The sequence below is a fragment of the Solea senegalensis genome, linkage group LG8, assembly GCF_019176455.1.
Source record: "Solea senegalensis isolate Sse05_10M linkage group LG8, IFAPA_SoseM_1, whole genome shotgun sequence".
NCBI classification, from domain to species: domain Eukaryota; kingdom Metazoa; phylum Chordata; class Actinopteri; order Pleuronectiformes; family Soleidae; genus Solea; species Solea senegalensis.
The window spans coordinates 13,803,205-13,817,714 of NC_058028.1; the positions used below are offsets into that span (position 1 = coordinate 13,803,205).

Consider the following 14,510-nt stretch of genomic DNA (forward strand, 5'->3'; position numbering starts at 1 on the left):
CGGTGGACGGTCTTCACATTTATCCTCCTGTGGGCAGCATGGTTAACTTGCTCTGTCATTAGTTATTGCGATGTTCCTCTCATGCCCGATGGCTGTTCAGTCGTAAACATCAAACATGTTTAATACTGAAATCAGGGAGACTCTGATGCATCCGATGACATTAAAATCACATCTGTTCACTCTCCACACGACAGGATCATTTAACCAGATAATCTGTTCTCTGCTCTCCGTGTTGTGTCTGAACTCTTCATTCATGTGGAGCTTAGTGTTTTTGACTTTTAGGTTTGTCATTACCTTTTTGTTTCTACACCAAGACAAACATCAGTAATGTTTGAGCGATGAGCTCAGGTTCTGTCTCACTGGAACATCAGACACCTGGACTCTAGACGATCAATGAGCGGAGCAAACACACACACACGCACACACACACACACAGGCCTGGTGATATATTTACAGAGGAAGCAGAGGGAGACACGGAGAAAGACTGAGAGATGGAGGAAAAAAGATAAATGGCTGCATGTTAGAGCCTGGAATGGCAGCAATTGACCCTAAATTAGAGAGGAAGAGACAGAATTGGCTTTGTGTCTTGTCAGTGTCACTGTACTCTGACATCAAATCCATCTCTCTCACTCACACACACACACACTTGTGCCAATGTTATTCTAATCAGTTTGATCAGTCTGAGATACAGAGTGCCTGCAGTCAAGAACAAACTTGGATGACACTCTTATATAAGTGCTGCTGCACTAGAAGCAACATTGATGTATTAATGTCGAAGCTTAATGTAGGAGAAGATTGACCTGGACATTCAGGATATTTATCTTTTATTAAATCTTTCAATATGCTCGTATATCCTAATGTTTCTGGTGACTGATGTATAGGACCGTCCTGATAAGGCTGGCAGTACAATGACCATACAATGAAAGTAAATAAACTGTAATCATTTTAAACACAAGTATTTAAAACACAGTGTTATATCCGTGGTTTTAGAAAATATTATCTGTCCACTTTGTTGCTGTTAAGTAAACACGAAAATCAATGACACTGGCATGCCTGTTAGGATAAATCTATCATCAGCAGCTCATTAACTTTAGCCCAGGTGTGTTTTTGTGTGTGTTCATTTTTTTCTCTCTGCTTATCTGCATTCTTTCAGTCATTCTGATTTAATTTTGTCTGGGTAAACACACCACAATTTAATTTGTTCCCAGCAAATTGACAGCTGTGGGAATGATCATATCTAGTATGAATGTGCTAGTTTTGATACTTTTGATAAATTTAAAGCATAAGTCCGGTCTCTCTCTTTTTCATACCTAAAAGAAAAATACTGTATTTTGGAGGAGCCAAAACATTAAGGGCCAAGTTAATCCAAATATTGTAAAGGTGCTCTTAGATTGTGCAGCCATGTCATTTTACTGAAGTCTATGTCTGTTTGGGATGAGTCTAATAAAATCCTGCTCGGTGTTATCAGCAGCAGTTTGAGATTGTGCCGCTCTTATGTTTTGAAAATGCTCCAAAATTCTGCTGTAAGTAATAGGATGAGAGTGCGCACCAGATTTTGGCTGGAAAAATTGTGTTGCTTTTTTTTATTGTCTTGAGCTGTATTCAGAAACTACACTCACAAAATTAGCTGTCGTTTCATGTCTGGTTTGTAGCCGCATGCCTCTGGATAACAAAGATCAAAATCAGCTCTCGCTGGATTGGCAGTGAAATCACTGTTTCACACTGAAACCATACATTTTACTGCACACAGCCTTAAATTGCCCACTTTGATCAGAGGATCACATAACCCCCAGGTTGGGCTCATTAATAGATATTTTTTAAATATTGGCAAGAACTATTTATATCACACTACAGACGTCTGTTGAATTTGATCCGTTACTATATTTGTATAAAAAACCTGCAACACTTTGATTGTCTTCCACATTTCCTCATAGAGAATCTCTCCCTCTTGCGCCCTGATTCTCCTTCTCTTTACCACTTTGAAACAATCTGAAGCTGGTGAGAGGACCAACTGCACACATCTCCATAGCAACAACACAGTCTTAATGATGGCAACAAGCGTGACCTGAAGATTCCATTTGAGAGTGTCTGGAAGAGGAATGGAGTGTGAAGCCACAGCTCAATTGACTTCTCAGTTTTGCCCTCTAATTTGCTTCCTGCTTGCTTCTCCCTCCACTTATTCAGCAGCGTCTGTGCTCTTCCTCGTTTCAGACGACCAATAATGAGGCTGAATACACACTTGATCAAGCAGTTTGGTCTCCACTCTTTCTTAACCACCAGGGAGAAATCCAATCTAACTCCTTAAATAAATACACGCACGCACACACACACACACACACACACAATCAGCTCAAAACTAAACTCAGGTTTAGTATCATCATCTCTGTGATTGCTAGTGCAGCTGACCTCTTGTTAGGATGTTGTGATTATCATCGTTGATGCACATTTGACTATTTAATCATTCAAAAGTAATTTTCCAAGGAATGGAATTACATTTTTTACATTACATTCTTCTGTTATTGATCAGTGACTACAGTGTGAAGAAAGATTTGTTCTGCTAACAAACATAAATTGCTGTTTATTCATTTTGCCCTGTGGGTCTCAGCCCACCACCCGAGATCAGTATCTGACCCTGACAATCCCAGGGTATCCTGCCCACATTTAGCCACTGGCAAGAATTTACTGGCCATTTCTATGATTGCAATGATTACCATTACCATATTTAAGCCAGATGGGTTAAGATGATGTACATCAGGATATATTGTATTTGTAGTGTAATGGTTCCAATAGATTTTCAACATGTACTGTCATACTGTGATGTTTTTATAACACGTACTGCCTCTCGCCAAGTATCTCTGTTATTTTCTCTGACTTGAAACGAAAGAAAGCTTGTTCTTTGGCTAAAAAGACTTTAGACAAGGAGAAATAAAAGGCCAATGATGGGCTAGGTTTGGCACCGCAAAAGGACACTTCACTTACCTGATACATACCTTTTGTAGTGTCGCATATTGAACCTTTGAAGAACAGTCATTTCGTCTGGGGTTCCTTTCCATGTTGGTGGCAAAAAGAACAAAACGTGTTTGTTGCTGTTGTATTTGGCTCAACAACATGATTATGTCAAAAAAAGACAAATGTATGCAGCCGCTGCAATAACAACACCAAAGATAAACTGTGGCATAACGAGAACAAGCCTTCCCTTATATTCTCTACAGCAAAAGCACCTGCTTACTGTGTTTTCTATCCGTCTTACATTGAGATGAGCCTGTCTTTTCTAGCATGATATAATGCTATTTTATAAGTTAGTGCTTTGTCCCACTGAGCTCTATGCACCACAGGCTGATGTCCACTGATATGGAAATGTGTCTGTTAAGAAGATTAAAAGCTTGTGATGCTTTGCTGTTCACTGTATAATAGATACACCATAACAGCCACAGAGCTGTTATAGTTTAATCTGACCACACCGGACATTTAGAGGAGTTAACCTTTAGTGTCACTGTTTGTGATTATGACTTTTCTCTGCCTTGACTGTTTTTTTCACGTAGTGTCACGTAAAGGATTCATGTAGTGCCCAGACTGTAGAAACCTTACCTCTTACAATTCCATGCTTGAATTGTGTTAAAAAGCAGCTGAAGACCATACTTTTTAAACAGGTTCTTTGTTGAACAATGGTTTTATGACTATATTTTATTATTGTTCTGATTTGTATATAAATCTCCTCACTACTTTAATTTGCAAGCCACCATTGACTTTTAATTTTTTCAGGTCCAATTACATGAGTTTATTCACTTTTACAGTGAATACACAGTGTGAGGAAATGGCAGCACAGTTCTGTCTGATGATCAACATTTAGGATGTATATTATTTTGTCAACTAAGTCCAAAGCAACAGGTTGTGGGCGTGGCCAGCAAATAGCCTGTGTGTCATTTGGCCAATCCTCAGCTATTTTAAAATCCTTTTCTGCATGATGGCAATTGCACACAGAAAAGTAATAACTTTATTTAAGCTGTTCTAGTTTGATATGGGATTTACAAAACAAGTTCAACAGAGAAAATAAATGAAGTGTATTTGTGTTTATATTGTTTGTTTATTTGAAAATACAGTTGTATGTGATATAGCCGTTGAAGAAATCATGCAGGGAAGATGAAAAGGTAAAGGTAGCTTACAGAGATACCTTACCTAAGTAAAATAACAGTTTTCAATATCGATAAACACAACAGTCAGAGTTGAAAAATAGAGTAATAGCCTATTCATATATGTTTTAAATATTTTAAAATTGACGGCTCAATTGCTCCATGGAGATGGTCCACTGTTCTTCTCTGTTTATTTTGAATTACAGAACAAAATAAAGAAAAGAGAGTCCTTTTTTTCCTTTAAGGTTTTATTTTAATCACTGATAAAACTGTATGAAAGGCCCTTCTCTCACACCTGTGGCCGACAGTTAAACAGTGTCTGAATCTGACATCCTGACAAGCCCGAGCAATCATTATCTGCTGTGTCGATTGGTCAGCTGTGCGAAGGATGTGGAAGCAGGCGGGGATTTGACTTCTCAGGTTTACTTTTCATTTCTCACACTTAGTTAGCACGTTTTGTGTGTAAAACCTGAGAGAATAATTGTGTCCATCATCAGTTAATGTGCTGATTATCTTCTTCTAATTGTTTTATCTGTTGTAATGTCAGAAAATGAAAAATCATCCATTTAAGTGTGAATCAATTTGAGCACCATGTTTTATTCAATTCACACGTCAAAGCCAAATATATTTGGTTCACTGAATTGAAATTTAACTGATGTGTTAGTACGACATCTGAGAAGCTCTCAGCAGTATTTTGTCATTTTTGCTTGTAGCCTACTTTAAGTCTAAGTGGTTAAGATAAATTCTTTGTTGATTCATTAATTGTTATCAACACTTTTGCCTTCAGACAAACTCTGATAAAGAAACAGTCGGTGCTGGTTTGTTGGCCTTTATTTGTTTTTGTGCTTTATTCAAACCATGGTGAATTGCTCCTCACTGATTTTCAAGTGACAAACCTTTTTCAGGTTTCTCCCTTGGACAAGAAATATTTGTAGACAGAAAACCAAGTTTGAGTAGTCGTCACGAAAATCCACTTCCACTCTCTGACAGCATCCTCCTGCTGCTGACATTGCTTTCATCCTGTTGTAGCTCAGATTGTTTCTCTGTTTTATTGGTCACCAAAATAGCATCTTATTGCTTCACTCCCACATGTACTCGTCTTCCCACTTGAGTTTTCAACTCCTTGCTTCTACCACAGAGAGTCTGTTTGAGGGGTGTAGACCAGGGTGGAGACAGGGATGCTGGCACTTTGTCTGCAAAGGAGGCAAAAATGGAGAATCAAGCTGATTATGATTTTGTCACATCTTGTGTGTCAGTAATATTGCTCATGCTCATTAACCTCTCCTCTCCTCTCCTCTCCTCTCCTCTCCTCGCCTCAGAAACTAAAGCTGAGCTGGAGGATCTTATGGCTGACATCAAGAAGTTGGCCAACAAAGTGCGCTCCAAATTAAAGAGTGAGTACTATTCTATTCTAGTTCCTTCCTAGCTGAAATTATTATTTGTTTCTCATAAGTCACAAAAGGACACACATAAAAATAAATTAAAACAGTAAAAGAGTGGTAAGAAACAAAGTGTAAAGTATTGATGTACAAACAAGTGGCAGTGAGTGACTGGGTTTGTTTAATTATGTTGACAGATTAGCTGATTAATCGTTCATGCAGAATTGTTTAGTATGTAAATTCTTTTAAAGAGACAGGGAACCGTAAAAGCAGTTAACAGCTTAGTTTACACTGCAGTAGGCAGAGTGACTGGTGTCCCTTGCCACAACAGTGGTGGCTGTGATTAATCTGCACGAGCACACGCTGAGTTTTATTCACACTTGTGCACATGAACTGACTAATGTTACTGTAAAACACTGTGTGCATAAATAATATGAACCTTTTCTTGAATCCATTGTTCAATAAGAGCATGCGTGTGTGTGTGTGTGTGTGTGTGAGTTCTATAATCTCTTGTTCTCTGATTTCCTTGTCATCCTCCAATACCTTCTGTGCTATATGCAACGTTGTGCTGTGCCTCCCTGCAGAGCTAAGGTGTGAAATAATAGAGGTCAGAAATAAAATCCCTTTTTCTGGCAGGTAAAAGATAACTTCAGAGCAGAGAGGGCTAAGATTATAGCCTCCAACACACACATATACACATGTGCTGTATCCTCACATTGCACTGAGTGCTTTTTACGCTGTATATGATGTGATACACACATGACATAAGTGCTATGAGGCGGAACCGGCTCTGCATCACGAGCCTCTCACTGTGCCGCTCCAGTTCCCATCAGTTGTTGCCACAGGATACCTTTGCATAATCACTTGACATGCGTTTGTGTGTGAGTGACCTCATCTTGGTCAAACCTTTTGGCGCGCCAAGGGATAAATCCTCATGCTGGAGCCAAGCAATTTTATTTCTTCTATCCCTAACATAATAACACGGATGTATACAGATGTATGATCTATGATGTGTCATTACTGTTGAGCGAAACATTCACCCTTTTCTGTCATTTTCATACATAGTATTATATCATCAGTTTAATTGCCACCTGGTCGTGTGGTAAGTACTTATGCCAATAATGATTGTGCTGTGGTTAGAGGATAAAGACTTTTGTGGAGTAACTTATAGCTTGTAGAGGCAGCCAATCGGCTTTATTTTGTGTGTTTAGTTCTGTATTTAAGGAGTATAATTGTATAATGTGTCCCTCCAGGTATCCAACAAAGCATCGAGCAAGAGGAAGGGCAGAATCGTTCGTCGGCTGACCTGAGGATACGTAAAACACAGGTATAGTCTATACTCTTATTTATTACATTATAGTATTTCTTTTACTAACTGTAAGGGCTAAGTGATGAAATCATGAAGAAAAGGTTTCAAATCCGTCGATATTGATAATTATTCTGATAAAATGTTATAGTTGAAGATTGATTTTGACTCCTGAATGAAATAAATTATTGTTTTAAAAAATGACTTGCTAAACACGGAAACATTTCGCAATTCTGAGCTCCTCCTTGCTATTATGTTTTCAGTGTGTTTACATTGACGACAATTATGTACTGATTTATATTGTTATTAATTATTGCCCTAAAAAATGCCCTGTTTTTGCAGTTCATCGGAATATGTCAATTTTATAGCATTTTCTTCCTTAGCATCTTCCCTTTTCGCACTTACAGCACAGCACTGACTGTGTTTGCCACTGTTTCACTTTGTGCACACTACACACAGTTTGCACTTGGTCTGGAGCTTGACATTTGATACAGCTACTCTACCTACTCACTTCCTGGCATTAAAAGTATTATTGGCATCAAAAGTGTTATTAAGTTACTGCTGGGATCAGGCAGGTTAATGTGAAAGCGATTGATGTCGTCCCCCACTGTGTCTTCAGCACTCCACACTGTCCCGCAAGTTTGTCGAAGTGATGTCAGAATACAACACCACACAGTCGGACTACAGGGAGCGCTGCAAGGGACGCATTCAGAGACAGTTGGAGATCAGTGAGTAGAAACCCCCGCAACAGCTCCTACACTGCGAACGTTAACATCTTGAGATGTAATTATTGTGTTAGTCCGACTCAAAGAGTTTTAAAATACATTGAGATTTGATTTCCGACTGTATGTACCGAGTGGCAATCAGTGGTGACGTCACCCATAACAATCTGAACTTCCGTTTTAAAGAATCGAGATTTGCACGTTGGCCCAGCACCATGTTGAGGTCTTGCAACTATACATTCACAACCTGCAATAAAGCAACTATTGGCTGATACCAGCTGTCAGTCACACGTGTCCACTCATATGTGCCATTCATCATCGTCTGTTTTTCTCTATGTGACTGAGACTCTGCACATGTTCCACAGTTCCCGACTCCGTGTTTGACCCGTGAGCTGGTACACGGAAGACGAAAGAAAACGGACTGATGATATGAGACCAAGTTTATGCTCTGTCAGCTGAAAGACTTGAATATTTGAAAGTGCATGGAGTAGAAAGACTGTGCTTGACTTGTTAATGACTAGTTGACAAGATGAAACCGGGGCATGTCACTACCTGGCCTACTTCATTCAATGAATCGATTCCTTGCTAGTGTTTGTTTACTGGGACGAGGACGATAGACCATTTAAATAGCGTGTTCAGGCTACAACCGTAGCTGGGAAACATTGTCAACATCACTTTCACAAAGTGTTTTTCTCTCTTTCTTGTTCTTAAATCAATGATTTTGGAAGTGTTTCATTTGCACTTGTCATGAATCAGATTAGACAGAAAGCTCTTACCATGCTCTGACTAATCAACAGGAGACGACACACATTTCTGTTGTTTTTTGCAGCGAGACGAAGGCACTGAGAAACATTTACACTGGAACATTGTCAAATTTAGAGAGTAATGGTGGAAAATAATGACTTGGTAATGTTTGTGTTGTTCAGTGCTCCATTTGCCGCAGTGTCATACCACAGAGGATGTCATCATCATTTAAATGTTTGATCCCCTAGGTTATTAGACCAGAATTAGAGTCAGATTCTGTTTCTGGTCACTCTGCTATAATGTAGTCTCATAATCTCACCTTTATGGATTGGAACTGCCATATAATCCTATGCACCATGATCCTCTTCATCACTGTCCTCCTCCTTTTATTAGTAAGAATTTAGATTCATGTTTTATCTCCACATTGTGCACTTTTTTAAAAAGAATTCTGCCTGGAAAACCTTCCTTACTGCAGCCACCTCTGCTTCTGTCTGTTTGGTAAACTTTTGGTAAGAAATCAAAATGAATAGCCACCCATTCTCCTCCAGCACTGACATGCAGTTTGATTTATAAGACCACTTACTCACTGTCACATATATTATTAATGACAAGGATGCTTTTACTTGGCTGGTGCAAATAAATCACCTTAACCCCCAACCTGTTGGGTGTTTATATCCTTCAATTTGTTCCCAAAGTTATTATCCAGAGCACAGACTTAAAGCACTCAATGACCTCCGTCTGTCATGTATCATTGTGGTTTTTATGATTCAGATCCAGATTTTAGTGCATACTGACATCTTTAACTGAGTAGTTGAGGAAAATGTAAATCATCTCACTCATCTTTTGCCACTTTATCCTCATATGAGTGTCACAGGGGCCAATCCCAGCTGACATAGGGTGAAAGGCGGTGTACACCCTGGACAGGTCGCCAATCCATCGCAGTGTCACAAAGACAAACGACCATCCACTCTCACTCCCTCACCTCAATTTAGAGTGTCCAATTTGCCTTATCCCCAAATCTGCATGATTTTGGACTGTGGGAGGAAACCAGAGAACCCTGAGAAAACCCACACACACACTCCCCCATCTTTCAAAGTTGTAAATTGTTTAAATAAATCTAGAGTCCATATCTCAATCACAAACACAAATCTTATGATTTCTTCTTTGGGCCATAACGTACGTCCTCAGTAAACCTATAGACATCAGCAAAACATAACCTCTTTTTAGAGGTGGTATTAAATGAATATGAATACATAAAGACATAATACAAAGATGTAAAACAAAAGCCAACTAAGTAAGCAGTTACCACAACTACCACACCAAAGTATATTACATCATCAATAAACCCAAATATGTTTAATATGTTGATAATTGATTTGTTTTGTTTGGACAGAAATGTCAGTTCATCTCATCCATATTTTACTTTGCATTTGCCTGGTGTTGTGTACCAAGACAACCCCGTTCGCACTGAAACCACTTTCCAAAACACATAAATCACCAACACCAACACCAACACCCACACCCATATGCATGCACATGCCAGGTTGCTGCAGCTCAGATTTGAGCTTCTCTCACTCGTGTCACGCTGAATGTGTAATATGATTCGACAGGTATGAGCTGCAGGCTCCTGGCTCCTGGACCGGGCTGCTGCCACGGCTGCTGCCACGGCTGCTGCCACGGCATCCTGGCAGGCTGTGTACCAGGCCAGCTGCCCCCAACAGTCATCGTGATAAAGTCACCTTACACACAAAGCCTCGTGCTCACACACACACACTCATACAGAATACTATGACTCATTTAGTGGTAATAACAGAGGAGAGCAGGGGCAGGGCATTGGTATAGATGTAATTTCCTCTGCCCATCTGTCAGTTAGAGTGGCCGCGTCTGTATGTGCAAGCTCCGCCCACCGTTCATTGTATATAAGCAAGAAATGTGGACCAGTCACGAAAAGACAAACACAACCCATCCTCATGAGGTTAAAACACACGCAAGCCGGAGTCACTTTTTCCTTGAGCTCATCCAGATCCATTTAGATTTTTTTCTGTCAGCTGGTGGAGTCACAGGAGGCCTGAGCCAATATCACCTGTCGTCAAGGAAGGGATTAGATACACAGGGAGAGTTGGGAAATAGAGTGAGGGAATGGAGAAATTAAAGCTTTGACCTTCAGACTACATACGGCCCACATTTTGTGATCAGGACAGGAAACCAATACTGTGACTGTAAACACAGCACTGTCAAGAGAACAGATAGCTAGGTAGCTAGATAGGTAGGTAAATCAGTATTACATAAGTAAGTACATTTTATTTATGTAGCACCTTTGAAAGATATGGTATTACAAAGTGCTTCACAAGGCAATACAAGTAAAATATGTCAAATATCAACAGTGTACATTAAAAACATTGACATTATAGCTCTAAAATCTCATTTTATACCTTTGGCACCACGGTAGGAAAGAAAATGTAAGTGGTTTTGATTCTGTGACGTTTGGATACAGCAATATATTGTTAACCAATTATCAGCCTGGGCCTAATATTGAGTGAGTCACACATGATTTAGTCAGTGTCAACAAAGCTGTCCTCAAAAGTGCTCTCTCTCCTCCACTCAGCCTGTAGAAATTGTCAGGTAGGTCATTTTTTTTAATTTTCTTTTTTTAACAAGAACTGGCAGGAGGAGGTTGTATCAGTTGTATCACTTGTATCTGCTATAGAAACGTGTTACAGGTATCTCCTCCAGTAGGTTTTTGTTGTTGTTGTGATGTTAACACATGTTGACCCTTTTATTTTAAGATGACCTGGTTGGCACTTGATGAGCCCAAGTCTCTTTGAAATCCCATAGTTCTATGTGTAGTTCTGTGTTTAAAAAGAAACCTACAATTAAACAATGGTGTCTGAAATACACACAGTCTGATTACTCAGTAATTTAGTCATTAGAAGAAAAGCAGACTATTAATCACGATTAATGTAGATGTGATGATTAATTAGTAAAAAAAAAAAAAGTAATCTATTGACAGCCATACTATCTCGACATCAAGTGGACTTCAAGAAATAATCAAAGTTTTACTGAAACAAATTCTGCACTCAAGCTTTAACGTTTGACACATTGGTGTCCAGTAGCACTGATTGGAGATGTCGGCTCAGTGACGTTGTGGTGACATTTGACGCTTTAATTTGCCATTGGACATTCCTGTATCCACGTGCAGATATATAAGCTGTTTTCATTCCATTGCAACTGAAACAGCAACATGACAACCACTTGCTCCTTTCACTGTGCACACATCAATATTTGTGCGCCTTTTTCTTTTTCTCCCTGTTCCTTGGGGGTCTCGCTTCATTAGTGTTACATAACAATGGGAATGAAATAATGCTGTTACTGGTAGCAACATGGTATGAATGATTTAATAGTCCATAAACACTATGGGTGAAGTGAGACTTCTTTGCTCCATATTAGGCTTCTCTGGGTTTAGGTCTCCATGGTAACAAATAAGAGCCTCCCTCTGAGCCCGTCAGGGCTTAGAAAAAAAAAAAAGCCAGTGTGTGTGTGCGCTTGTATTTGTTACCTCTTTAGGACCTTTTCCTGGCATACACACTGACCTTTTCAGGACCAGTAGTCCTCATGTAGACTAGGACCTGGTCCTAATGAGGCAGAACCTCATTCCCCAGGAAATGGTTAAGTTTAGGCTGTCCACGTTAATGGAAGTCATTTGTTTTTTCCCTTGACGCAATTATCCATGTCTTCAATTGCAACACTGACCCTCTTTAATGTTTTAGCTTTAATGATTATTTATATATAGATTATTATATAGATTATTTATGATCATGGGGTATCGATCACCGTAACGAGGTGAATGTGGTCTGTCCCCTGAAGGCAATCATTGGCTGTGACTCCAGACTAGATCATCTCTCACCATCAGACTACCTGCTCAGCCATTGAGCCCCCCCCACACCCACCAGCCTCCCTCTCTCTCTCTCTCTCTCCCTCTCTCTCTCTCTCCCTCTCTCTGTCACACACAGCAGCTCATAAATGAACCCCTACTAAGTGTTGTAACCTTCAGCAATAGCACAGAGAAACAGTGATATGTGGCAAAGCTATAGCTGTGTTGCTCCCCTCGTGGGAAAAATGTAGTAGAGGTTTGTATGATCTAAAGGAGTGGTTTGACATTTTTGAAAGACTCATTCATTCTGCTTTGTTGACAACTCATACTACTGTTACCATGACAACACTGGTCAAGCGCGCCTGTCACTGTTGCATCAAAGTACTCGTCACTCAGCAGCCATCTTGGTATAGTTGTTTCAGAATAACAAAATCAGACACAACTTCAGCTTTAATATGCACATTATCTGTGTATCATTGGTCGTGTGTGATTTCAAAAAAACTTTTTCCCAACTTTTATTCTTTAAATATATTTTAGATTTCATGACAAATAAAAACACCTTTTCAGCTCAAGTACAAGTGAGTGTCAGGACCATCATATTAAATTACATGTTTAATGTGTTTTTCTCTCTACTATTTCTACCACTCAATTTCAGCGGGGAATATTGTATTGTTGTATTCACTTCAAAGCTATAATCACTGTCTGCTCTTCACTCAATATGTGCTCGTAGAACACTTAAAATGGGACATAATGAGCGCTTTTAATGTTGATCACTTAAAGGACCAGTGTGTAGAAGTCAGGGAATCTATTTGATGGACTGATTATAATATTCACAGTTCTGTTTTCATCAGTGTATTAAAACCAAATTTAAACTTTATTGCATAGCTTTTTGATATAAATCAATGTCCTTTACTTTAAAACCACTGTCAAACGGGTTTCCGTGTGTTTCTCTGTATAGTGGTGTGTAGATTTGAGTCATGTGCTAACGTTCCCATTTGATTTGTTTCACTAGTAAAGCGAGACGGCTGCAAAGTCCACTTGTCTGTTAAATAAATCTGTTTTCTCTACGATTCCAATCATTTTGATGATTTTTATAGTCAAAATCCCTGAATTTGTGCATTTCCTGTTCAAGGAGAAGTGTGAGGCTATTGTCTTGCTGATCAGACATAAAACCACAGTGAAAAGGCACAAGGTGAGGCAAACGGTACCTTTGGCGCACTGAAAGGGGGCACATGTGAGCCCAGCTGCCGTTACTGGAGGATGCAGAAGAGCAAACGCTCTCGGCCGCAGCTATAAATGTAACATTCTTTCTTAGCCAAATATGTACCTTCCCTATGAGTGTGTAAAGAATGCTGATGGGATATGAAACATAATCAGTAGACAATGTGCTTACAGGCAGTTGATTGGTGAATAAGCTACATTTTGGGGTTCATCTATATTTGTAAATCTGTGCCTCACCAGCCATGAACCTCACCGCATATCGCATATGCACAACTGCTCGCTCGGTAAGGTCTGATTTAAGACCAACAACACAGCCACAAAATAATGTTACATCGTTCAGAGCCAGAATAGTAACAACAACAATAGAAAGAAAATAAGATATTACACACTGCAGCTTTAATTAACCCTTCATGTCAACATGGGTTGCAGGTTGTTTCTATAGTAGCCCTAATAGAACTGGTTAATACTGTCTCCAAAGAGGCATTTAACTGGCTGATTCCACTAAATCCTACACCACTTTCTTTTCTTTTGAGTCAGACAGTGAAGCTTGGCTTCAGGCCTCTTTCATATAAGCATTCTGATCCTCGGTGTGCTGTTGACAAGAACGTCTTCAAGTCCTTTTTTTGTCCTCGTCTGCAAAGGGTTTGAAATGTGCAAACGAAGGTTCAACATGATGCTGACTGAGCCTCGACGGTGACTTACAGTGTCAGTGACGCAGAAATGGGGCCCTGGAGAAGCAGCTCGGCGATTCAGACACAGGGATAATAATGTGGGTGCAGGGGAACTTTTAAGAAGTAGGACAACTCTGCCGGGGAACATAAAGGTGGACACGGAGTAAACACATCAGCAGGAAGAAGCAGGAACATTTGCTCTTTGGAGGGTCAGTAGATTGTGTGGGGAGAGCATCCCAACTTTCCTTTGTTGTCACTTCACAAACATTGAATATGGAAGTGTTTTTGCATCCAAGTAGGACATTTCATTTTATGTTTGACATGTAGGCTTCTAAGTGTTGCTGACGTGTCGAGTTCACTGTCTCTGTGACACAAACACTATGTCTGACTGTCGAACGGAGCTTTGCGTGTTAATCTTCTGACGCCTGATTGAAACAGGAGGGAGTGAAACCGGCTGCTTGTCCAT

General features: G+C 39.7%; 1 protein-coding gene across 5 annotated transcripts in view; it reads left to right on the forward strand.

Annotated features, from left to right (window-relative positions):
* LOC122773573 (syntaxin-1A-like) overlaps positions 1 to 14,510 on the forward strand; it is a 48,324-nt gene that overhangs the window by 25,796 nt on the left and 8,018 nt on the right. For all 5 annotated transcript variants that reach the window (XR_006360904.1, XR_006360903.1, XM_044032342.1 and 2 more), the window contains exons 4-6: positions 5,450 to 5,524; positions 6,763 to 6,836; positions 7,435 to 7,543. Coding sequence is in view for 3 of the 5 variants with exons in the window: in XM_044032342.1 (XP_043888277.1) it covers positions 5,450 to 5,524; positions 6,763 to 6,836; positions 7,435 to 7,543 (258 nt within the window). In the remaining 2 variants the exon portion in view is untranslated. The remainder of the gene's footprint in view (positions 1 to 5,449; positions 5,525 to 6,762; positions 6,837 to 7,434; positions 7,544 to 14,510) is intronic.